Source organism: Pan troglodytes, chromosome 9, assembly GCF_028858775.2.
Source record: "Pan troglodytes isolate AG18354 chromosome 9, NHGRI_mPanTro3-v2.0_pri, whole genome shotgun sequence".
In the NCBI taxonomy this organism is placed as follows: domain Eukaryota; kingdom Metazoa; phylum Chordata; class Mammalia; order Primates; family Hominidae; genus Pan; species Pan troglodytes.
The window spans coordinates 122,906,345-122,931,618 of NC_072407.2; the positions used below are offsets into that span (position 1 = coordinate 122,906,345).

At 46.0% G+C, this 25,274-nt stretch overlaps 1 protein-coding gene across 6 annotated transcripts in view; it reads left to right on the plus strand.

Moving 5' to 3' along the window:
• GRIK4 (glutamate ionotropic receptor kainate type subunit 4) overlaps positions 1 to 24,719 on the plus strand; it is a 476,087-nt gene extending 451,368 nt beyond the window's left edge. For 4 of the 6 annotated variants that reach the window (XM_016919847.4, XM_016919845.4, XM_016919848.4 and 1 more), the window contains 4 exons: positions 238 to 463; positions 4,877 to 5,005; positions 20,116 to 20,234; positions 23,919 to 24,320. In XM_016919847.4, the coding sequence (XP_016775336.1) occupies positions 238 to 463; positions 4,877 to 5,005; positions 20,116 to 20,234; positions 23,919 to 24,275 (831 nt within the window). In that variant the 3' untranslated portion in view covers positions 24,276 to 24,320. Of the gene's footprint in view, positions 1 to 237; positions 464 to 4,876; positions 5,006 to 20,115; positions 20,235 to 23,918 lie in introns of all 6 variants that reach the window. The other 2 variants (XM_016919844.4, NM_001034159.1) reach the window with 2 other exon arrangements.
• Positions 24,720 to 25,274: the final 555 nt, after the last annotated feature.

The window sequence follows — 25,274 nt, forward strand, 5'->3', positions numbered from 1 at the left end:
TGTTGCTTCCTCATCTTTTTATACAAGGTGTCAAAGGCACAACTCCCTCCTCTGCCATTACACAGTGACAGTGAACATCTTGTGTTGAGAGACAGAAAGGGAAAAGGTTCTTGACTGTGATCAGCGGGTGGAGAAGCAGAAGGGCCGGCATCTTAAGTGCACTTTGATTCCCTCTCTTTTTAAGCCAACGTTTCCTTCCTCTTTTCCCAATCCTGCTTCCTTTTGTTCTTTTCCCAGAATTCCCGCTACCAGACCTACCAACGCATGTGGAATTACATGTATTCCAAGCAGCCCAGCGTGTTCGTGAAGAGCACAGAGGAGGGAATCGCCAGGGTGTTGAATTCCAACTACGCCTTCCTCCTGGAATCCACCATGAACGAGTACTATCGGCAGCGAAACTGCAACCTCACTCAGATTGGGGGCCTGCTGGACACCAAGGGCTATGGGATTGGCATGCCAGTCGGTATGCGGGAGAGGAACAGCCTCTTTGGGTAGCTTTGTCCAGACAGGGTCAGGGTAGCTCAAACCACTGAATACAGCATTGAATCCAGTACCCCCTATTGTTAGAACCAGTTTAACAGTGACTTTACGTGGGCATTCTAAAGTTTTTTTTTTTTTTTAAAGCAAACACACATATTTCCTTTAATCAACAACCAGTGCTCAATCCTTAATTATTAAAGAGCTAGTTGATTAGTTACTGATTGATTAATTGACTAATTTAAAGGGCTAATAGTAATTATTAAAGGGCATGTTAATGTCTTTGGTGTGTATTTAGGCCTTTTGTTCCTTTTCTCGCTTGCTTCTCCTTGGCCATTTCTCTGTTGATTGCTATCTCTACTAGCAGTGGGAAGAAGGATGAGATGGTAAAATTCAAATCAGTTAATTTTGCTATTTGTTAGCGTCGCCAGTGAAAAGTTTACTTCTAAAGGAGACGGCCATGATTAGATGGAATGGCTTTCAAATTATTTGTGGATTTCACTGATCCATCTATGGTAGGTCGGTGTGGGTCACTGAGAAGGGGCAGTAAGGCTCTGGTGTTCAGCCTGCTGACTGAGTGTCAGCCCGTCTCGTTGTATTAATAGGAGGATAGAGACGTTTGGCTTCCAGAAAGGTGTCCTAGCTGTGCTTTTTAAAAGGACATTCACACTTTGGACTTTGGGCCTTCCCCTGCTAACAGAACCTCCCCAAGAAGATGAGGAGAGAACATGTTTAGCTGCTGTGGTGATTGTGAAGGGGATCTGAATGCTCCTCCAGCCGCTTCTGACATGCACCCTTCCCCCTTCACACACACACCGTAGAGAGCCCGTGCTGTAGAGGGTTGTGCTGGTATGAGGGTGTTCTTGTAAAAGGCAACAGGGGAAGAAGCAGGAATCAAGGCCATCAGACTCTGGGAGAAAATTGGCATACGGTATGCTCATCTTTGTAGTTACAGTACACATCCCTGCTGTTGATCTTTACCTTAGCTCAAAACTCTGTAAATTGCAGGATTCACTCACACCTGTGGAGTGTAACGAGCACGGGCTGGGAGTCAGGCAGACCCCGGGATGTGTTCTGGTTACTGGCTGTGGTACCTTAGATGCATTCTTTAGCCTCAGTTATCTAATTCATAAAATTAGGTTTCTAATACCTACATTATGGGGTTGGGAGGATTAAACCTGATAATCTAGTTAGGTGCCTTACCTCAGTGTCTCACGCTGAGCCTACCTTGGGGTATACTAGTGTCCTTCTTATTTCTTCCATGGTTTCCTATGTTTTATTTATTTATTTATTTATTTTTGAGATGGAGCCTCACTCTGTAGCCCAGGCTGGAGTGCAGTGGCACTATCTAGGCTCACTGCAACCTCTGCCTCCCACTTCAAGTGATTCTCATACCTCAGCCTCCCGAGTAGCTGGGACTACAGACATGCACTACCACACCCAGCTAATTTTTGTATTTTTGGTAGAGATGGGGTTTCACCGTGTTGGCCAGGCTGGTCTTGAACTCCTGACCTCAGGTGATCCACCCACCTAGGCCTCCCAAAGTGCTGGGATTACAGGCATGAGCCACTGCTACTTGACAAAAGCAAATGACTTAAATTCTGATCAGAAACAAAGAAAATGAACATAGGTAATAATATGGTTCATCCCTGAACTCTGTAAATTATGGCACTAGGAGTTCTGTGAACTGTGAACTGGAGGCTTCACTCTGGGTACTCAGAAACCTGCACACCCTCTATATGCTATTATATTTCATTGGTGTCCACTAATAATACAGATTATGGACACCTTTGAGAGATATACTCGCTGACATTTTGTTTCAAGATGGTAGCGTGAACTGCAAAATGAACTTAAGGCACACGTTGATGATACTCTAGCAAGTTAACAAATTTGAACTAAATTTCAAATGCTTCCAAAGTTTTCATGGAACAAAACTATGGAGAGTTGGGGTAAGATAGACCACAACTCTAGAAATTTTCATCAATAACCAAGGAAAAATGGAAGGAAATTCATTTGCTCTATATCTGACATGACACTGTTTTCACATGTTCTCTCACTTAATAGTCCCCCCTGCAAGATAGATGTGGTTATTCCCATCCTATAGAGGACAGAACTCAGATTCAGAGCAGAGAGATTACTTGTCCAAGGTCACAGAATAGGTAGAGAAGCTGGGTGTGAGCCTAGGATGCTTGTCTCCAGTCCAGTAATTCATTTACCAGACCATATTGCCAATGGGTCCTATCAGCTAGAAAGGACAGGATAGGTGGGAAGGTCTACTCTGAGCTAGCCCAGCTTCCCACGTGAGGCTGGAAAGAACATTACACAGTTCATTGATGAGTCAGGATTTAGGTCCAGCTGGGAGTATGCCCAGGAGATACAAGCATGTATATCATTCTTAAGTGGAATGTAAGAGCCTAACTATGGAATAAGCAATGTGGTTGGACCCAGGAAAATTAAGCGAGACAGAACAAGGAACAAGATGGAAAATTAATCAGGTGGCTTAGGAACTAAGTAGGTAACCAGGGAGTAAGCAGAATAGGCCTTTCATGTGGCCCCTGGTGTGTTCCGAGGTTGGGTTGAACATGCCTTGAAACTGCTTGAAATGCTTTGCTGGGCTAGACAGTTCTCTCTAAACCTGAAATGTTCATTAGTCTCACCACCTAACAACATCTGTTAGACAACTCGTTCATGTGTCCATTCACTGCAGATGTGTAATAAGCACTTACTGTACTTGAAGCTCTGCTGGTGTTTGCCCAAATCACTGACACACATCCAGTGCTGCAGGCTTGGGGTTTGGGCGTCCAAGCATAGTTGTGTCTATAGTAGGGAAGGTTCTACTGTGGAGCTGTGGACTGTCACAGTTGGAAGAGATCTGGGAGATGTTCTAGTTCCTTGCTTCTTAAAGTGTGGTCCACGGCCCAGCAGCACGGACATCACCTTGGGGCTTGTTGGAAATGCAGACTGTCAGGCCCCACCCCAGGCCTACTGAATCAGATTCTGCAGTTCAGCGAAATCCCCAGGTGATTGCAATGCACGTGAAAATTTGAAAAGCACTCATCTGTTTGTTCCAAGCTTCTGCCTGATCCTTCATGGTAGCCTTTCTCCTCTGGGGCATATGTCCACATCCAGCCTTCATGGAGTTTGGGCAAGGAAACTGGGCAGCTTAGTTGTTTTCCAGCCCCTTGGCAGCTTTTTCTTAATAATCTCAGGCCTCAGCCTGTGCTGGGACATTGAGCTTTCCATGGTTTCACTTAAGCCTGTATTTGTGATTAAATCTAAATTCTAGAACCAAAGCTCCTTGACAAAATTGCGTTAGAAAAATTAAAAAGAATGGTACTGAACAGAAAAAAGCCTTCTTTTGAGGAGGGAAGGAGGACTGGGAGAAACAGGGTGATGGACAGGCCAGTGGGTTCTCGTGCGCTCAGCAGGCAGTGCTGAGAGTGGGGAACACCTGGTGACCTGATTCTCACACTCTGGGGTGGCTCTTCTCTCATTGATTGGTGACTTCTCTGGTTCTCTGGATAAACAGTTGTCAGGTGTAATGTAGTGAGAGTTACGAGTGCCTAAGAAATTAATTCATTTATTTATTTTTGAAACGGAGTCCTCACATTCTGTTGCCGAGGCTGGAGTGCAGTGGTGCAATCTCAGCTCACTGCCCCTCCATCTCCCAGGTTCAAGCAATTCTTCTGTCTCAGCCTCCTGAGCAGCTGGGGCTACAGGTGCGCACCATCACACCCAGCTAATTCTTGTATTTTTAGTAGAGATGGGGTTTCACCATATTGGCCAGGCTGGTCTTGAATTTCTTGCCTCAAGTGATCCGCCCATTTCAGCCTCCCAAAGTGCTGGGATTACAGGCGTGAGCCACCGTGCCTGGCTGTGAGAAATTAATTTAAATAAAGTAGAAATTGGACACACCTGACTAAAAGGTTTGTGTCAGAGAAACACAAACTTTGGCCTCCTGGAGGTGGATGGGATGCTTTGCAGCCAGCGTCCTGTGTGTCGGTGGGCAGGTTGTTTAACTTGGATAGACCATCTTTTTAATTTAGAAAGTGGTGGTGCCCGGCTGGGGAGGTGGATGGCACAACTGCCTGGAAAGCCGTTTCTTGACCCATCTTGGGGTGTTTGGCCATGGGCTGGACGTGCCAGTCAGCATGGAGAGAAGGGAAGCAGAAAAGCCTGAGAACACTGCGTGAAGCCAGAATGCCCCGCTCTCCCGGGGGAGCCCTAATGGAGTAGACAGCACTGGCCCCATGGGCTCGCCCCACCCGCTGCATCTGTCTGTCCCCTCTCGAGGTGAAAGCAGGCAGGGTGGCCAGGAGGTGTGCCGGGAAGGGGAGCAGAGTGACACCTAACAGGGCATTCATAACCTGTGTCCTGGGCTCTCCTGTAACCCCCGCAGGCTCGGTTTTCCGGGACGAGTTTGATCTGGCCATTCTCCAGCTGCAGGAGAACAACCGCCTGGAGATCCTGAAGCGCAAATGGTGGGAAGGAGGGAAGTGCCCCAAGGAGGAAGATCACAGAGCTAAAGGTAAGGACGTTCAGGGCCATCCTCCTCCTGCCCTAGAGGACCAAAGTAGCTTGTTTCTCGTGTTCAAATTCCAGGTACACATAATGACTTCTAGGACCCATTGAGAATGGCCTTGGAAGGAACCTAGGTATAAAGTGGGCTGGCAGGGGATCAGGTCTGTCCCAGGGTCTTGTGTATCGCAGGCACCCAGTGTCCACCCGGCTCCCAAGTCCTAGAGGCTCTGCCTCCATGATGTTTCTTGAACCCAGCTGCCTCTGACCCCTAGCACCATGGCTTCTACCCTGGCCCATCGTCTCACACCTGTGCAGTCACAGTCGCCTGGTTTCAGTTTCCCATTCTTGCGTCTCTACAGTATGTTCTCCGCTACTAGCCAGAGTGATCCTTTTTAAAAATGCAAACTCCGGCCGGGCGCGGTGGCTCACGCCTGTAATCCCAGCACTTTGGGAGGCTGAGGCAGACGGATCACGAGGTCAGGAGATCGAGACCATCCTGGCTAACACGGTGAAACCCCGTCTCTACTAAAAATACAAAAAAAATTAGCCGGGCGTGGTAGCGGGCACCTGTAGTCCCAGCTACTCGGGAGGCTGAGGCAGGAGAATGGCGTGAACCCGGGAGGCGGAGCTTGCAGTGAGCCAAGACAGCGCCACTGGAGTCCAGCCTGGGTGAAAGAGCGAGACTCCGTCTCAAAATAAATAAATAAATAAATAAATAAAAAAAAATGCAAACTCGATGGCAGCATTCCCCCCACAAACCTCCCAATGGTTTCCCATCCCACTGGGAATAAAATTCAGGACCCTGTGTGATCTGTTCCCCCTCAGCCTTCCTCTCTTTTCTGTGGTCCCCAAGCCTCCCATCTGGCTCTTCCACCCCAGGGCCTGTGCACCTGTTCCCTCCTCCTGGCCTCCCCTCGAAGAGCTCTTCACTCCCACCCTACACATTTCTCTCCATCACCTTAACCCCACCTTATTTCCCTTCTCAGACCTCATCGCTACCTGATATTATATTTCTTATGTATTTGTTTACTTTCCACTTCCTCTACTAGAATGTAAGTTTCATGAGGGTAGGGTTGGTCATCACAGGGCTGCCCAAAGAGCTGGACATGTGGATATTTTATTGAAAGGATGAGCAAATGTTAAATTAGGCTGAATAGAAAGCAGTCACTTACTGAGATGTATGGCTAAGAAGTGTTGACGGTCCCTGAGCACCCAGGATTTTCTGTAGGGGAACACTCACCCTAGTTTGCCCAGGATGGTATAGTCTTGTTTCTATCTATTGTAGATCAGTTAATGCCTATAAATTATTTCTAGACAGCGTTCATTCTCAAAGTGTCCTGGTTTAGACAATAAATCATATGGTCACGTACCATATCTACTACTCCATCTACTGCAGCCTTGTTAAAATATGCAACAGATTTACCTGTCCACGCTCTGCCCGAGGAAGACAGCTGAGGAGTAGAATGAGGGATATCATGTGCTTGTCTTTTCTGCTTAGCATGAATGATTGTCCCTGATGAGACAGTGAATGAATAACTATGTGATTCTCAATGTCTATACGTGGATCTCTATCTTGCAAGAAGAGGTCTCAAGAATATGGATATACGGAGCAAGTATTTTTTATAATTTAAAGGAAATGCTGCCCTCAGAGGAACTGAGTGAGGCCACACACTTCTTGGCTCTTCACTCCCCAAAGGCCAGAGCTGACCGTGGGGAAAGCAGTGGACATGAATGGACACAGGGCATGGGCAGACCTCATTTCAGTCTCGTCTCTACCAGTTGTGAGTCTGTGAGTTTCAGCACATTAGTTAGCAGCACTGAGCCCTCATTCCTTTATCTGTAAAATGAGTTCAGTAAGTAACACACTGTAGGGCTGCTGTGAAGGGAGAGTGAAAAAGCACAGAGCTTGGCTCATCCCTGGGCCCAGTGTATCACAGCTGTGACTGATCTGCACCCTAGCACCGTGCTCTGCTGCTCTCAGAACTTCAGGGCAGTCTGATTCCATCAGCTGCCTGCAGAGGAGTTACTTTCAAGGCTCAGCTAGCCATTCCATCAATAGGGATATGCTGAGTGACAGTGAGGTGTCCCAGCACATCACTTCACACTCCTGGGAATAAGAAAGCTCTACAGGCTTACCAGCAAGCATCTTAAGGTGACTTCTGGAAACAAAATTCACTTACTTGAAGTGGTTAACAAACAATTCCTGACACTTGCCAAATTACAGTTAAATACTGGGGGGTGAAGTGCGGAGATTACTTCTCCTTGTTCAGAGTAAAAGAAAATGGGGGGGATGCAGAAAAAAGTGTCAAGGCACTTTTGTGGATTGGATAGAATGAACTGGATTTTGAAGATGCCCAGGACCTGAATAGGTCGACACCGTGGGAGGAGGGCATTGCAGGCAGATACGCACCTTGAAGATGGATGTGGGGCAGGAGTCAGCGCTGTGGGCAGGGCTGTGTGCAGGGGCGCCGGGTGGTCCATGTGGAACAGATAAGAATTCGCATTTGGGGAGTTGGGTTGTGTAATGGGTTTGTACTAGGGAAGGTGTGGGTAGCAAAATGCTCCTCCACTCCTTCCCCCAAAAGAAGACACATGGATTGGAAACATGTGACTGGACCTGGAATAGCTAAAATAAAGTTGGATGATTGTCAGCATATGTTAATGTTGCTCTATGATAACAATGAGTTAAAGGATGGTGGGAAAGAGCGCCGTCTCTCCTCCATCTGGAGGGAAACAGCAGTGGTATTGTGCTCTGGAGCTTTCTAAAGTGGAAATGGAGAGGTGAACCTGGGGCCTAGAGCAGAAGGACCTTCTGCTTATCAATCCTTCCTCTGATTGATAAGTGAAATAGAAGAAATGTCTAGGTATCTTTCTTCCTAGAAACGCTTGATCTCCCTCTCCCCTCACCACAGTGGGTTGAGGGCCTTCTGTGACTTTGGACAGAGCACTCAATGCACTATGCTGTAATCTTGGTCTCCTCTACTCAGTTGCTGGCACCTTAGACCCAGACCCAGTATCATTTGCTTCTGTGGTCCTAGCCTCCCCAACAGAGCCAGGCACATAGTAGTTACTCAGTGTTTGTGGGATGTGTGATGAAAACTGCTGCTAGCTGTCAGAAGCTACCAATTGTTGTGTTTTCCTGGGTCATGCTAACGTGACTCATGAGACTGTGCTTGGAGTTATTTCCCAAATAGCCTTCACACCAGGAGCTGTCCGCTCACACTCAGTTGTTCCTCTGAACAGCTGACGGAAGGCGTGTGGTGGTGCAGAGGTGCTGGAGAAGAGGGAGGCTGGAGCCACACAGGAGTGGCCAGGGGCAGTGCAGGGACCCTCCAAAGGATCCTGTCATTGACCCATCAGGTCCAGGCCGCAAGCTCTGGTCAGTTCCAAGTCTCTCTTCTCTCCTCCTCCTTACTAGTCCGGGATTTCCTGCTTTCCTTTCATTTTTCAACCCTATTCCATTTGATCTCTTGAGCCTTTGTTTCCCCTTTAGACTTGCTACTGAGTTGATCACATCTTTCCAGTTCCCCTTTTCCTCCCTGAACCCTAAATCCAGCCCCAGGACCTCTTGCTTTGTGTACTTAGTCATGTGTATTGATTTGCATCTCCTGCTCATTCTTGTGGAGGAGCAGAGGGCAGCCCCATTGGCAAGCTCTGGGAAGGGGATCCAGGATCTCGGTGCCTTGCAGTCTCCACTTACGGACCTTGAGTTAGACCATCTCTCCCATTCCAGATCTCGCCCAAAGTCCAAGGACCCTTTCTTTTGTTCATCCCTCCCCACCTACCTCTTAAGAATGGAGCTCATTAAATGTTTACCCTCCTGCGTATGTGTTTGTTCTACTGACAGTCACTAGGGTGGTTCTCTTCCCTGAGGCAGTTTTGATAGGTTTTGAATGGACATTGGGTCAAATGGACTTCACTCCATAGATGCCCTTGTGATCGTAGACACTCTGAAACATCTTTGAGCCTCAGTTTCCTTCTCTGGAAAATAGAGGTAATAATAGCATGGCCACCTCCCAGGGCTGTTGCGAACGTTGAATAAGATAAATCAAGCATTCAGCAAAGTGCCTGGCACAAAGTTTATGGCAACGAATTTTATTCCAAAATCTAGGCCTGAACGAGCAATTAAGGCACAATGAGAGGTTTAAGTAGTGTCCCCAAGCTGCGAATGTGCCCATTCATCCATTCTCCCTAAGGCTGAAGGGCTCTTCAAAAATCAACACTTAAGACATATATTTTCTGTCTGTTGACATTTTCCCCCCTATAGACAATAAGCAACTCAAGGACAGGGACTGTGTCTTATTAATTTTTGTGTCCCAATGCCCAGAACATCACCTGCCATCAGTATTTGATGAAACAATGAACAACAAATGAATAGATAAATGAACAAGTGAATGAGCAAGCATCTCAAAGTCCTCCTGACTTTGGAGGAGGAAAAGTCTGGAAAGCCTTATCTTATGATTGTTTCCTTTCAAACGGGTGCCCAGCACCCCAAGTGTTGCAATGGAAAGTATTCATGTAGTTCTTATTGCTGCCAACAAACAGCGTGGTAAACTACTGTGTACCAGGCACTGTGCGAGGCTCTGAAATTACCAAAAGGAGTACAACCTGGCCTTGCCCTTAAGAGGTTTAGAAGCTAGAGAGAGACACAGATAGTTGCTGTAATGGTTGCAGTATGGGAGAGTTTTAATAGCGGTATAAAGAGAATGTCTGGAAGCCCGGAAGAGGAAGTGATGAATTCTGTGGAATGGTCGGGGAAGGCTTTAAGGGCACATGGCCTGGACCTGGAAGCATCCCTTAGGAATCGCTGCTTTAGGACTGTTGTGAGGCACAGGTGTTACACTGAGAACTTGGTTTGAATAGGTAGGATGAGGTTGGACTTAAGAGACTGTTGAAAACCGGGTAAAGGTACTTGGACTGCAACCAATCTGTCTCACGCTTTTTCACAGGAGGAACCAAAAGCAGAGGAGACTAAATGGGAGCTGCTGGGGATCTAGGACATTGTGTAAAGCAGCCTACTTGTTCAGAATTTCCTGGAAGTCTTCTGTTCTGTCCTAAAAATACATGTGAATTTTGCATCTTACTCTGTAATACAGGCATATTTATTTAATGTAAGAATTTTTTTTCCCACCCAAGCCCTAAGTGAAATCAGTGTCCCAGGAAGATGCCCCATCATCATGCCACAGCTTTGTCAGACTCCTCGGCACACCAACAGTGCCCTGGACTGGGTTTGGGAGCATTGGCAATAGCCGTCAAAGGTTCTGGGGTGAGATGTGGCACACGGAAAGCTGGTGTGGTGGGATGGAATTCTGATCTCTTGGCGGCATTCATGGTCCCAGGGGATAGTTACTGCCTCGAGAGAAATCAAGTCAAATTATTGGCTTTAAGTTCCAAAATAAGTTCTTAAAGCTCACAGCAGAGATAATGTCCTTGGAGAGCGAGGTTTTTGATTTGCCAGAGAAGTATTTTGGAATACAGAAGGTTAATTCCTAATAGGATCTGGTCAAAAAGTTAATGCTAGAAGTTAGAGTGAAAAAAAAGAGAAAGAAATAGAAGAACCAGGCCACCAAGTCTGCAAATCAGATAAAAGGATGCCCTGGCCAGGACAGGAGCTTCTGAGCAGAAAAGGACATGTTAAAATGTGGTTGGTCCCTGCCCTTCTGGGAGCCGGAGAGAGGCAGATATCACTCCCAGAATTAGCTGGATATTCCATGAGTTCTAAATAGATTTTTACTTGTGTAGGGGCTGTGGGTGGTACATGTGGAGCAGAGAAGAATTTCTGGAGAAATTCTTCTGGAGAGTTTGGCTGTGTAATGGGCTTGTACTGTGGTATGACGCATATTTCTGGAGTTTGGCAAACCCCAGAAATATGTGCCATGCCTTAGTGAAGTGGGGGACGTAAGAGGCGGCACGTAGGGACCCAAGGCAGAGGGCCCAGTGAAAGGCCTGAGTTTTCCTTAACTCCAGACAAAGATATTGGAAATCTAAGTGGACTACGGCATAAGACCAGACACCTATCCCCACCCCAATACAATGCCACAACCGCAAACCTGAAATACATCCCGGGAAGAAGAGGGAATGGAGAAGACACTGGATTTAAGTGAATTTAAACATGAAATGACTGAAAATTCTCTATGTTTTTGGCCATGTGGTGGAAATGGAAGTTGGAGGTGGAATAGAAATATAAAGTTATAATTGTTGCAGTTGTTGGCCTTGGAAACAGTTCCGCATCCACAGAGGTCTAGATGGTTCCACAGTTTTTGGAAGACTGTGCTGACAGTAGAGTTCAGGATGGAGGGAGAAGGGAGGCAGAAAGGGAGATCAGGCTTCCAGGAAAGATGGAAAGAAGTGAACAGGAGGCCTCTCTCCACCACACTTTGGGACCAAATGTTCCCTGGCATGAAGGAGAGAACTGAACAGATGAAAGGGAAAATAAACAGTGGAAGTCATCCTGTCCAGGTCCCAAATGCATCCGAAGATTTCTGGGTGCTATCAGCCAGCCAGTGTTAACTTGTCTCTCTACGGTCATCCTTTGGAACAAGAGGCTGAGCTATATTAATAAGAGGCAATGTTTCAGAGTGGGGCTGTCTGGGAGATGCTATGCAAATCACTCTGAAAGCCAGGACTTCAGCTACCGTCCCAGCCATAGCTGCTAGTGCCAGTTTAATGTGGCGGCCCCATTTGTGCCATGGCTGGAGCCCAAGCAAACGTTACTCAGAGAGGCTAAGAGGCTTCTTGGCCAAGCGAAACTGCACGTGACCTCTTCTAAGCCAAGTAAGAAGCACTAGCCTGAAACGGGAGGTGCCATTGCTTGGTCTCTCTCTGATAAATTAGCTGTCAAACTTACTATGGTATATAATTCATTGTTCAAGGGATTTGGAAAAACACAACCAACATGACCCAAAGATCTCTTCCCTTAAATCATTTTTTTTTTTTTTGAGAGAGATTCTCATCCTGTCGCCCAGGCTGGAGTGCAATGGCACAATCTTGACTCACGGCAACCTCCACCTCCTGGGTTCAAGCAATTCTCCTGCCTCAGCCTCCTGAGTAGCTGGGATTACAGGCGCGTGCCACCACGCCCAGCTAATTTTTGTATTTTTAGTAGAGATGGGATATTACCATGTTGGCCAGGCTGGTCTCGAACCCCTGACCTCAAGTGATCTGTCCCCCTTGGCCTCCCAAAGTGCCGGGATTACAGGCGTGAGCCACCATACCCGGGCTTTAAGTCTTTAAGTGTTCACCAAGAATCGAGACCTAGGAACATTTTTTTCCTGTGTCTCAGACTGAACAGAGGGCAGTAGTTTTCACCTGCTTTCCCAAGCAGCTCTAAATTTGTTTTTTAGAATTTGAATCAGTTGGCTTTCACGTGTGCCTAAAGGAAGGAGAGAAATATGGAATGGGCAGAGAGGGATAGAGGTGAAAGGAACTATGAGTGGGTCTGTTTTTCGGAGACCTCTGAAACTGAGAGTGGCTGCAGTTTTAATTAGAATGTACCAGACGACGCGCCAGTGCCTAACATAATCCTTTTCTACTTTGTTATCCTATTAAAATTCGAGAAATTTCAAAGAAAAGGAACTGGTGCTTACCCTACTTCTAATCCAATATTACAGCTCAAACATTACTGCCAAATTCCAGGGAAGAATCCTAACGATGTGGTGATGCCACCAATCCCGAGTCTTTTTGCCAGGTCTTGCTTGCCTCTGGTAAGAGCCACAATATTACCCCTTCGCTTCCTCGCCCCCTGTGACTCTCCCTGCCTGTAGCTGGGTGGCTGTCCACCTCCCTACCTCGCTAAAAAAATGAAACAGCAGATCCTGTGGAAAACTGGAGATTACAAAAAGGAACAGGCTCCATTCCAAGCTGTTTCATTTTCTTCTGCCTTTTCTTTTCAAAAAACACTTATTTATTTATTTTCTCATTTAACTGCTATAAAAAGAAAATATCACTAGCCACTCACAGATGCTGGCATCCCAATTCAAGGAGATTGGATTACTGAAGTCTTTGCAGAACAATTGCTAGACAAAAAGGTGGTCGGCGAACTCCAAGGAAATTAAATACCTTTATCTTGAAAAACATGAGCTCACAATGGGGCTTCAAAGGAACATAAATACACCACCAGGCTGTGAAAATCAGGGTTCCCTTTCAAGAATGGAAAAGAGGCCAGTGGCATTGACTCACAGAATCCTTGGAAAACAGGAAGTTTGCTGTCTGGCACGGTGGGAATGGAAGTGTGAGACATCTTAGCAAGAGTGGGGGTGAGTGATGGGAATGGAGGGGGCCCCGGGGATGCTTCCCTCTCTCTTTCTTCTCATGGGATCCAGCGTGGTTATCCTGGTTCTCTGGTTTCTCTGGAGAGAGCCAAGGCTGGAAACCTGAATGTGGGAATTTAGATAGTGTTTCAGAGAGATGCTGTGGAGGAAGCCTCTCTCTGATCAAATTAGATCTATTTTTGAGAGAGAGAAACTCCAGAGGGATATCCAGAAACCATGATCAGAACAGAGGCAAATGGTGGCCCCATGAGTCTGCAACAAAGCAGGTCACAATTGTTAAGACTTCAGCTCACTGTTGTCTGGAAACTGGGCCAAGATTAAGCCAACAAATCATCGATTCAAACATGCGATGTCATGTTCTGAAGGACAGAAGGGGATTTTATAAGCTGAGCTGTAACTCACACGTAGACCCCCTCACCTCTGCCCTGTGTCCCTCTAGAGGTTCCCAGGAATGTGTTCAGTCATTAGGATGCCAGGATGAGTTCTGTAATCACCCCCCTGCAGCATGAGTGGATGCCGAGTGACTGGGAGAGGTGGTGTGGAGTAGACGGGAGGGGACTGGCATCAGTTTAGATCCGGGCACTTCCACTTGTCAGCCGTGGAACCTTGGGCAAGTTACCTAACTCCTCTGCACCTTGGTTTCCGTGTCAGGAAAAATGGAGGTAAGAGTAGTGCCCATTTCACAGGGTAACTGTAAGGATTGAGTTAAAACATTTAGCATGCTGACTTTGCTCATAGTAAACACTCATAAAGGTCAGCTTTATATTTATACAGAGCATTAGCTTTGGAATCAAATTGATCTAGAATTCACGTTAGTTATGAAAACATGAACAACCTAAGTTCTCTGAATTTCTCTTTCTTTAACTGTAAAGTGGGGACAATGGGCCTTCTCTATGGTGTTTTTAACAATAATTGAATGAGATAGCAAATGAAAAATGAGGCACTTGAGCTCATATTTTGATGGATTATAAGCAACCTCCCATAGCTCGTGTTTGGATAAATTGCAAAATTTATCAAATACCTCTCCCATCCCTCTTCTAGTTTGAGTTCCTTTTGCCTACTTTTCTCCCATTATTCTCTCCAGAATGTGCTAGGTCTAGTCACCAGATGCCTTGGTGAATACAAGAAGAATTGGCAAACTTACCATTTCAACATGATGAATCACTTTGAATTTTCTGGGAAGATCATATAGGTCAGTTTATATCAGGGCACATAAAGTTGCTATTTACAATAATAAGTCCCTGGAGATCAGACTATTTGATACACTTGCATGGCTATAAGTGAATATTGTTCTGAAAGTGCTTGAAAGCCATATGGTTCCAAGAATCCATGTTCTTGTCCAGTGCTCTTGATGAGCCAGTGTGGCACAGAGCTTCAGCACCTAGCATAGTGCCCAGCTCATGGAAGCTCCTCAGTCAAGATCTGTTGACCAATGTCAAAGAGCAAATACATTGTCTCTTGCTGGGATCTCGTGGCACTAGTCAGTCCTCTGTGCAAGTGGATTCTCTGCACCTGCCTCCATGGCTTTTGTGGCCTCTGCCTTTTTTCCCAGCCTTCCCTCACTTTTTGTTCAAAAGGAGCTTTCCCTCTGTATTTTAGTTGCAGATTTCCACAGTGGTTCGTGGAGATATGTGAGTGTTTTAAGGGCTAGGACATGAGTGTACCTGAATCCAAGAAGTGGTTATTAGCCAGACAGAACCAAAGGAAGAGCAAGTGGGTGGGTGGAGATTCACATCTCTTCACAGGTGCTCTCTTCCAGGGTGCCATTCCCCTTTGTAGTTCAAGAGACAAAGAACATTATTCATTTGCATTTGTGAACTATCATGTTGTGGGCAAAATATTTGCGGGCAATCTGCGGGTGACACCAAAGTTAGTATTTAGCCAACCAGGAGTTTGTGGGGAGAGCGTGATTCTATTTCAGTGAATACAACTGATTGCTGGGGCATAGCTGAGCCTCAGAGACTCAAGTGTCAGGAGAAAGTCCCAGTTTTGTAAAGCCATCTGCCTGCATGGCTTATGTGTGGTCCCATCTGAAGAAAGGAAGGAAAGAGATGACTAGATGTCTTCCCAGTCCCCCTTGCCGTTGCTGAGGCATCTGTGAGTGCCGCGTGGGCCTTGTAGGCTGAAGGGAGTTCACATCAAGGGCCCCTTCTGATGAATGTCGATGTGCTGTGGAAGGCATTTGACTTCTAGAGAATGACTGATGACAGTGTTAAATGGAACTGCTGCGCTCTCCGAACTCTCCCTTCCCACTCCCCGCTCCATCTGTTTTTCAACTCTGACTCTGCCAGCAATCTATTCTTGCTTCCTCTTTCCAATAACTTCCTCAAGGCACGAATGGTATACAAGCCTTGCTTCTATGAGGAGGAGGCCACTCAGCCAGGAATCAGGATGCTGGAGCCAACACCCATGATTAACATGCTGGCCATGAAATGCGAGAAGCTGGGAAAGAAAGACTAGGGGGTGTTTCAGTGACTCATGGTTTCTACCAGCCTCCTGTTAAACCTCAACTCCCCTCAAAGCTTTCCCTGATCTAATAAAAATTATCCCAGTGCAGGCCACATGCCTGTGAATAACTCTCCCAATACCCACACCCAATACAGGCGGTCTATATTGTGAATTGCTCATGTCAATATTCAGTCCCCTTTAGCCATCACTCAGTACAGTCTGGGCCATCTTCCTCTGTGACCAGGCTGGAGCACTCAACCAGGGCGGAGCACTCAACCAGGGCTGTCATGTTTTACCGTTATTTCAAACCAAATTTAATTAAAAAGGAATACATATGGGTCCAGAGCTTTTGGTAATGCAGCCTTCTGCATCTGGAATGTCTTTATCCTCTTTCTTTCTGCTCATTCTTTCCACAAACATTTACTGAGCTCCTATAATGGGCCAGGTACCATGACCGTGAGGTTATAGAGTTGAACAAGGCATGGTTCTTCCCCTCAAAGAGCTCACAGTGTAGTGGGAAATCCAGATATATAAACTAATGTATTATTTTATGCATAATAGTGATAAACAAGGTATTATTAGTAAAACACAAAAGTAGTATACCTAAAAGTCAGGTAAGAGTAGAGAAGGCAGCCTGGAGGAAGTGACCTCCGAGCTAAGTCTTAAAGCAAAGGTTAAGGTTAGCCAGATGTGTGTCTGGGGAGTAGGGGTAGGTTCCAGGCAGAGGAATTAACAGGAGCAAAGGTATGGAAGGTAAGAGCAACGATGCTTTGTGCTGGGAACTATAAACAATTCTGTGTTACTTGAGGATGTGTCACAGTTAGATTTTGCATTTCAGAAAGATCAGTGAGGCAACTGTGTAGTGTGCAGAGTTGAGGAGGAAACAGCTACAGGCAGGGAAATAGTTTTAAAGGCTACTGCAATAGTCCAAGCAAGAGATGGTGGGTGCCTGAACTAGGGAAGTGGCAGGAGGAATAGGGAGAAGGGTAAGAAACTGAAAAATATTTAGGAGGCAAAATCAGCAGGACTTGGTAATAGCCAAGACATGGAGGAGAGGCAAGAGACCAAAGGTAGGAAAATGAGAAGAAAATGTGCCCCGGGCCAATCAAAGGAGATTGAGGAGAATGGAAGAGAGCAATGAGCAATGGCTTTATAAAAAGCCAAGATGGGAGTGTGACTGACAGTGTCAAGTGCTAACAAAGGTCATGCAAGATCAGGACTAGAAAATTTCCATTAGGCTAGAAACAAAATGTTCATTGGTGACCACAGCAAGGGTGGTTTTAGTGGTGCAAGACAAAATTGCATGGGGTGAAGATTGAATAGCAAGAACAAAAGTGTATTGAAAACAGAATTATTTTCTCCTTTAGATCTCATAGACAGAATTACTTGGAGCTTAAAAGCTTTTTGAGTGTCCAAATTATGTTTGAGGTCTGAATAAAAAGTACTGGCTTCAGAATGCAAAAAGGAAACTGCAAAATTAAATGAAGACATGTTTAATTAAATATCTCCAAAATGTAACATTGTTTCAACTTCATTAATCTTGAAATTTAATATTTGTAAAAACTTCATTACATGTAGAAACAATTTTTTGATTAGATTTTTAACTTTGCAACATTCTTTTGTATGTATGTGCAATGATTGCTGAGAAAGCACAGCCAGTTGTAAGTTAACTGTTTCTTGCCACTCAGTAATATCAGAAGCAAAAATTTTTAAATGCATTTAACATAAGATCTGGGTGCATTTTGTTCTACTTGCTTTTATGGGAGATGGGTCCTCCAAATGTAAGTGTTTTTAAGGGCTTTTAGAAGGTCTTAAAATAGTTCTGATGTAGACAACTCTCAAAAAGCTCAGCCATGGAAGGAGAGAGAAGTGTTGGATTAGACAGAGTTGGAGAGAGTAAGGAGAATTTCTTTGTCTTTAAGGAGGGAGAAACATGAGTACGTGAATATGCTGAGGGAGAGAGCCAGTGGAGAGAAGATTGGAGGAAGACCAGGGAGGGGACTGATAGGGAGGCAGGGGGCACAGCTGGAACACAGGTAGCAGAAGAAGACCTAAAGGGGAAAGAAAACCCCCTCTACAGAAACAAGAGGAATGCGAGACCCTCTGCAAGGGGGCCTTGTCCTGTTTTCTTTTGTTTTTGTTTTTGAGATGGAGTCTCACTCTGTTGCCCAGGCTGGAGTGCTGGGGCACGATGTCGGATCAAGTGGCAGCCTCCACCTCTTGGGTTCGAGTGATTCTCCTATCTCAGCCTTCCGAGTAGCTGGGATTACAGGTGTGAGCCACCATGCCCAGCTAATTTTTGCATTTTTAGTGGAGATGGGGTTTTATCATGATGGCCAGGCTGGTCTCGAACTCCTGACATCAAGTGATCTGCCTGCCTTGGCCTCCCAAAGGGCTAGGATTACAGGCATGCACCACTGCATCCAGCCCCTTTTCCTGTTTTCTATCTCGAGCACAACTATTGCCAAGTGATGGAGGCATCCTGTAGACTCTCAGCAGTCACTTGGGGACTCCAGTTACCTGAGCAGGTGGCCGTCCTTCATGTCACCATTGTCATTTCCCCATTCACGGGGGATGTCCACCCAGCCTCCCTCGACAGGGGCTGGCCAGAGAAGGTAATTCATCCGTGTTGCACAGATACACATCCTAATACTCCAGTTCTCACCACCCCTAAATCTGTGGGCTGAAGTATCTGCCTACAACCCCAGCCAGCTCCTTGGTACATTCCCTTTTAAGTGTCCCTTTTTCATCCCCTACTTCTTGTGGCTCTTGATGCTCCCAGAGTGAAAACTTTCTACCCAAATGGCCCAGGTTAGAGGGACAGGTGTTAACGTAAGATGTGGGTGCATTTTCTTCTACTTGCTTTTATGTGAGATTGGGCCTCCAAATATAGGTGTTTTAAGGGCTTTTTGCCCATTTAAGCACCTTCCCCCTGGAAGGTAGAATTGAGTTTTTAAATGATCCCCTATTTTTGATTGTTCAAAATACAGGATTCCCACATTCACACAGGTACTCAAGATTTGACTGTGGTCCTGCAGATCAGAGTGTATAGTTCATTTGGTGTGTTCATCATGTGAGTCCTCAGAGTCGTTCCAAGCAGATTTTCAGTTGTAGGCAGGGACAGCTACTGCACTGTGTTATTTTAAAAACAAAAGTCAGACATCCACTTAGGGCTTTGTGAAAGGAAACCCTGGGCATACTGAAATGGCCATAGAGCTATTTTTCCAGCTTTCCAAGGTGCAGAAGGTAGCGTCGATTTCTGATCTGGCCCTGTGACTCATCTCATAGTGCCGTGTGAAGCTGACTGCCCCTGACACTGACGAGGCTCCATGTTCTGTGAGGACATTACTGACTGAACATTCAGATGTGCAAGCATTCCTGAAAAACACAGGACACAAGAGACCCTCCTGGATGAAAGATGCCTTTTGATTTCTGATTGTGGCCCCAGTTGAATCAGGGTGTTTTGTGTTTGGGTTTCTCTAATGCCAAAAAAAAAAAGCATTTAATTACATAGCTGAACTCAATGTTTGACACAGTGGAAATGAAACAGCCATATCATATCCTATAAGTATTTATTGACTATATACTGTGTGCCAGGTATCATGCTTTGCAATGAGGACATGACCAGAAACAATGTCTGATTCCCAGGAACTTACATACTTGCACAATGCTTCTAAAATTACCAATTTGTAAACTAATTTTAGGAATGACTAGAAAAGAATCACCTGTGAAACTTCTGTAAAAATACAGATTCCTGGGCCCCATGTCCAGAGATACTGATTGAGTAGGTCTGGGGTAAGGACTGGGAATCAATATTTTTAGTCAGCTTTCTAGGCAGTTCTGATGGCAGCTGGTTTGTGAACCACTCGTTTGGTGGGATAAAAAGTTTTACTTTCCAAATAAGTATTTTAGTAACATGTTGACAAAGATAGGTAAATATAACTTTTTCTATCCGTGGTTTGGTCAAAACAGTTGCTTTTATATCACATAAATACAATGTTAGGAAGATTGAGTAAAACTTTAATGAAACTATTAGAACTGACAGGTATTTTGGTGTCATGTCTCTCTCTATAAGCTGTCAGAGTTTGCCTGAGCCCTTTTCTTAAATGGTCCTCACCTCCCAGCCCCAGACACCCTTTGGTAGGCTTCTTGCCAGTGTCCTTGATTGATGGCAAGATCTCTCTCTTCCATTTTATTTCAACTATGCTGCATTTTTTCCAGATAAATAATTAAATATCTTCAAGGACTGGGTGTCTACATGTCAAGTAGATGCATGGGTGTCTACTTGAGCATCTACCATACTCAAGTTCTTGTTTGAATGATTTTAGTATTTTTGATAAAATGATTGTGTCTTCCTGATCTTTTACAATATTTTTCATTTGTTATCACTTTCTTACAGGCCTGGGAATGGAGAATATTGGTGGAATCTTTGTGGTTCTTATTTGTGGCTTAATCGTGGCCATTTTTATGGCTATGTTGGAGTTTTTATGGACTCTCAGACACTCAGAAGCAACTGAGGTAAACTTTCAAAGGGGTATGATCGATAGTGTTGGCAGATGGGGTGAAGTTCACAGGCTCATGCACATATAAGGTTATTTCAGACGCTTACCACAGGAAGTGCAGCGAAGAGAATCCCAGTGCCCAGCAGAGGGGATTTGGATCAATGCTTCATTACTTAGTAATTATTATGAACAACAAAGCCTTCTAGAACTATCATTTAAGATATAGTTGAGAAAAATAGGTGAAAGTACCAGGTTACTATGGAAAAGACAACCTCAGCCCTTTCATTCTGAGTATGTTTTTGCCTTGCAGGGAAAGATCCTTAGAGATATCCCGACTCATGTGAACCCAAGAATTTTATCCCCCTTCTCGGGGATTTTGAATAAGTTCAATTCCCCAGCTGTGGCTTAGAGACAGGGTTAACATAAACTTTACCCAGGTTGAACAGTTTGAAAAGAAGGGAGAAGACTATGCCACTCTTCTTCCAACCCACCCCAGGGAAGATATATAAATCCTTACATGTTAATTGCATTATTAGATTTTTTTAAAAGTTACATTAGCCTCTATCTCAGTCTCCCAACTCTGAATCTTCCTAAAAACCTTTCCTAATTGGCACTGGGAAAATATCTCACAGCAGGACAAACAGTGCCCCTGGAAGTCTGTGGAGTCTGGCCTCACATGGGGCCTTAACACAACACTGCCTGCCAGTCCTGGTCCACTGTGCTCAGCCTCTTTCCTGTCTCCTTGTAAGACTTCCACGCCGTTGCCCATTCCTCAAGCCCCTCTGCTTCTGCATGTGTAGAGCTTCATTTTACTTCCCATCTCCCAAGAAATCAGGAGTGGCTAGCCCTGAATTAAAACCCCCACTAAACATCTCCCCACAGCTCAGCCACCCTGCAGCTGCAGCAGATACCCCAGTCCTCCTGCTGTCTCTTCCTTGATCCTGTCTTTCCTCAGCTGCTCCAGGATTATCCTCTTTTGCCCCTGTATTTTTTTCTGCCTGCTCTTTCTCCAGTCCACCATTATGAACGTGTCTGCCATATTTCAAAATAATAGGAAGATTACTGTTGCTCTTGCTCTATCCCTCTCCTCTTCCAAACCAAGGGGATCCAGCTGAGAGAATCTCAGTCTCTATCACCTCACTCCCGATTTGGTCCGAAACCCAGGGCAGCCTGGCTCCTCCCTACCCCTGCACCGAAAGGCCGATGCTTAAAGGTCTGACCCCTCCCAGTGGACCAAACCAAAGAGAATCTACTGGGCCTTATTGGACTTTGGTGTGTCCCTTGATGATGGGGATACTTTCTTTCAGAATCCCTCTTCCCTTGCCTTGCGTGGCACCCAGCTCTCTTGGTTCCCCTCCTGTTGCTGTCTCCAGCTTTACTGGCTTTTTCCTTTTGCCCACCCCTTAAAAGGTGGTCGTCTTATTTATTCCCTAAGACCTAGTTCAGGTGTTCCCTTCCTTGCGAATCCTTCCTCATTTCTCCTGCTGTCTCCCAGCAATTGGTCACCCTCCTTCTTCCTGACACCAGTGTAACCTATGCATGAACCACTTACACACCACGTTGCAGTTATTTTGGTATCAGCCCCCTACTAGAGATTGAGCTGCCTGAAGTAAAGACTGTGTCTTTTATCCCTGTGCTTGACATGCAGTAGACAGTCAATAAATCTACATTGTTATAGTATTGTCACATGTAATAGATTAGGCAGGTGGTACTGTTTTTATTGTAGTTATCACTAGAAGCACAGAGAGGTTAAGTGACTTGCCAAGAGTCTCTGCTATTTAGTTAACAATTGGGGGGGTGTGATGGGGGCCTATAATCCAAGTCAGGAAAACTAATGTAGGCCTTATTCCATTAAGTGACATCACGTTTCTGTAGCTGCCTCACATTTTGTTATTCTCCCCAAAGCTCACCCATGGTCTGGAAGTATATTGAAAAATTCAGCAAGTAGTTAGAGCAGCCCCAATAGCTAAAATAAAGAGTCAGTGCTATGTTAGCGATTTGGCTGTGGTAGAACAACTGTCCCATTGGTAGAATTGGACGAAAGAACATTAAAGAACTGAGGACTTCTGCTCCCATATGGTCTAGGAAAGTGTCCTTTCAACTCAGAGTAGAGCACTCAACAGAGCATGTACAGGCTTGGAGTTGATGGGTTTAGGTCCAAATTCAGAGTCAGCTATTAGTCAATTTTTGGCAACATACATAACTTCTCTGAGCCTCCATTTCCACATTTGTGAAATGGATATAATAATAATAGTAATAGTAGTAATGCAGGCCCATCGGCCAGGCACAGTGGCTCACGCCTGTAATCCTAGCACTTTGGGAGGCCGAGGCAGGTGAATCATGAGGTCAGCAGTTCAAGACCAGCCTGGCCAACATAGTAAAACCCCGTCTCTACTAAGAAATACAAAATTTAGCCGGGTGTGGTGGCACGTGCCTGTAATCCCAGCTTACTGGAGAGGCTGAGGCAGGAGAATCGCTTGAACCCAGGAGGTGGAGGTTGCAGTGAGCTGAGATTGTGCCACTGCACTCCAGCCTGGGCGACAGAGGAAGACTCTTGTCTAAAAAAAACCAAAAACAAACAAACAAACAAACAAAATGCAGGCCCATCTATATTCTTTTTTTTTTTTTTTTTTTGAGATAGAGTCTCAGTCTGTCGCCCAAGCTGGAATGGAGTGCAGTGGCAGGTATCTTGGCTCACTGCAACCTCTGCCTCCCAGGTTTACGTGATTTTCCCCACTCAGCCTCCCGAGTAGCTGAGATTACAGGCACACGCCACCACGCCCAGCTAATTTTTGTGGTTTTAGTAGAGACAGGGTTTCACCATGTTGGCCAGGCTGGTCCCGAACTCCTGACCTCAAGTGATCCGCCTACCTCGGCCCTCCAAAGTGCTGGGATTACAGGTGTGAGTCACTGTGCCCAGCCCTATCCTGTATTCTTCATCCACAGTTCTGACACCTAAAAAGCTTGGAGAGTTCCAAGTTCCTCGTAAGTTTAATGCAAATGCACTCAGTGGCGGCGTGGCTTGGCTGATGTTTGTGGCCTTTATCTCACACGGTGTGAGATGTTGCTACAGAAATATGAGTGGGTTTGAATTCAAGTCTGCCCCAGACCCACCGGGTGTGATACACACTATACTGTTTGTGCTTTGTATTACCCTCCTCTTGTTTTGGTTATCATGAGGATACATCCATCTCCTGCTATAACCAGTTGGCTAAAAGAAATAAGAATCCTTAGCCTAAGGAACAGAATGTTCATAGAGACATGGTGGCTTTTTCAAATACTTGAGAGACTGACATGTGGTGGAGGAATTATTTATTTAGTAGGCTTCAAGGTCCAAACTTAGCTGGGATCAATGAATGAAAATTTCAGGGACAGAAATTGTTAGCTCGGTAAAAGGAAGCAGCATTTAATGGAAATGTGCCAAAAAAAAAAAAAAAAAGTGAGATCATTGTCTTTGAAGGTGTTCAAACAAAGATTGGAGACCAGCTGGTGGGGCTCTTGAATATTATGGTATGGAGGGTGTTTGAACATTAAATGGGAGTGGAGTGAGGAGATGGACTGAAAGGCTTTTATCATCTTCATACTTAAGATGACACGATTCTGTGACCGCTGCCCCCCTCATCCCTCCTCCCAGCGGACTGGCAGGAGGCCCACGGGGGCTGGTTGAGAGGCTGGGCCCTGACCTCGCTGTCTCCTCCAGGTGTCCGTCTGCCAGGAGATGGTGACCGAGCTGCGCAGCATTATCCTGTGTCAGGACAGTATCCACCCCCGCCGGCGGCGCGCCGCAGTCCCGCCGCCCCGGCCCCCCATCCCCGAGGAGCGCCGACCCCGGGGCACGGCGACGCTCAGCAACGGGAAGCTGTGCGGGGCAGGGGAGCCCGACCAGCTCGCGCAGAGACTGGCGCAGGAGGCCGCCCTGGTGGCCCGCGGCTGCACGCACATCCGCGTCTGCCCCGAGTGCCGCCGCTTCCAGGGCCTGCGGGCACGGCCGTCGCCCGCCCGCAGCGAGGAGAGCCTGGAGTGGGAGAAAACCACCAACAGCAGCGAGCCCGAGTAGTCCCGGAGGCCACAGGACGCGCAGAGGCCGGGCGGGGCGGGAGGGGAGGGGCGGGGCGGGGCGAGCGCTGCTGTCAGCCGCCAGCCGGAACTTGTACAGCGTCGACACCTCTCCAGATTTCGGATCCAGTCACTTTTCAAAAAGATCAAGGAGCCTGACGCCCCAGCCAGAGACCGCGCCCGGTCAGGGAGCAGGGTCCACCCGGAAACGTTGCACCCAAAGGGCAAAGGACGGCCCTCCCTCCTGGGCACAAGGACCCATCTTCTCCCAGGGGGTCTTTCCCTCTCGCCAAAATAACAAGAGTATAGGGTGGGGGGTCCCTACCCAGACCAGTCCAATGAATTGGTGGAATCATCAGTTGAATTTCCCCCTAGTCAGGGGCCAATGTACCCTCCGTCTAGTTCTTACAGAAAAAAAAAATTAAACAGGGAAGTTTTTCTTTTCTGGATTTGTATATTTTTGTTAATGTTCTTTTCCCTTTTCTTTCCTCCTCTCCTTTTCTTCTTTGTCATCTTCTCAGTCCTGTTAATTTGTTTTGTGTTTTTTGGAGGGGGAGGCTGGGTTAGGGAATGGAAGCCTAAATAATCCCTATTTCTTCTTTTTCCTGAATTTTGGAATATTGCGTTACCAGTGCATCCGATTTCAGGTGCTTAACTCTCTGTATGGTGACTGAGGGGCCTGCAGGAGCACAGGAGAAGGGGTCTTGGGAAGAATCAGATGGAGAGTCTCAAATAAAAGTCCATTGCAGTAAACTTTGAGATGCCAAAAAGCAATTAACTCATCCTATACTCAGACCTTGAAACGCCTGGAATGTCAAGGGTTAATCTGTCTTTTCTTTCCCTTTCTCTTTCTGACTGTCACTATTATTGGGTTTGATTTGATCTTTTTGTGAATGTAGTCTCTGAAGACAGACAGGGGAGGAGAACAGAATGCACAAAGTATCCTAGGACTTCGTTTAAGGAGTGGAAAGAGCAGATAGAATTTTCCCATACCGTGGCC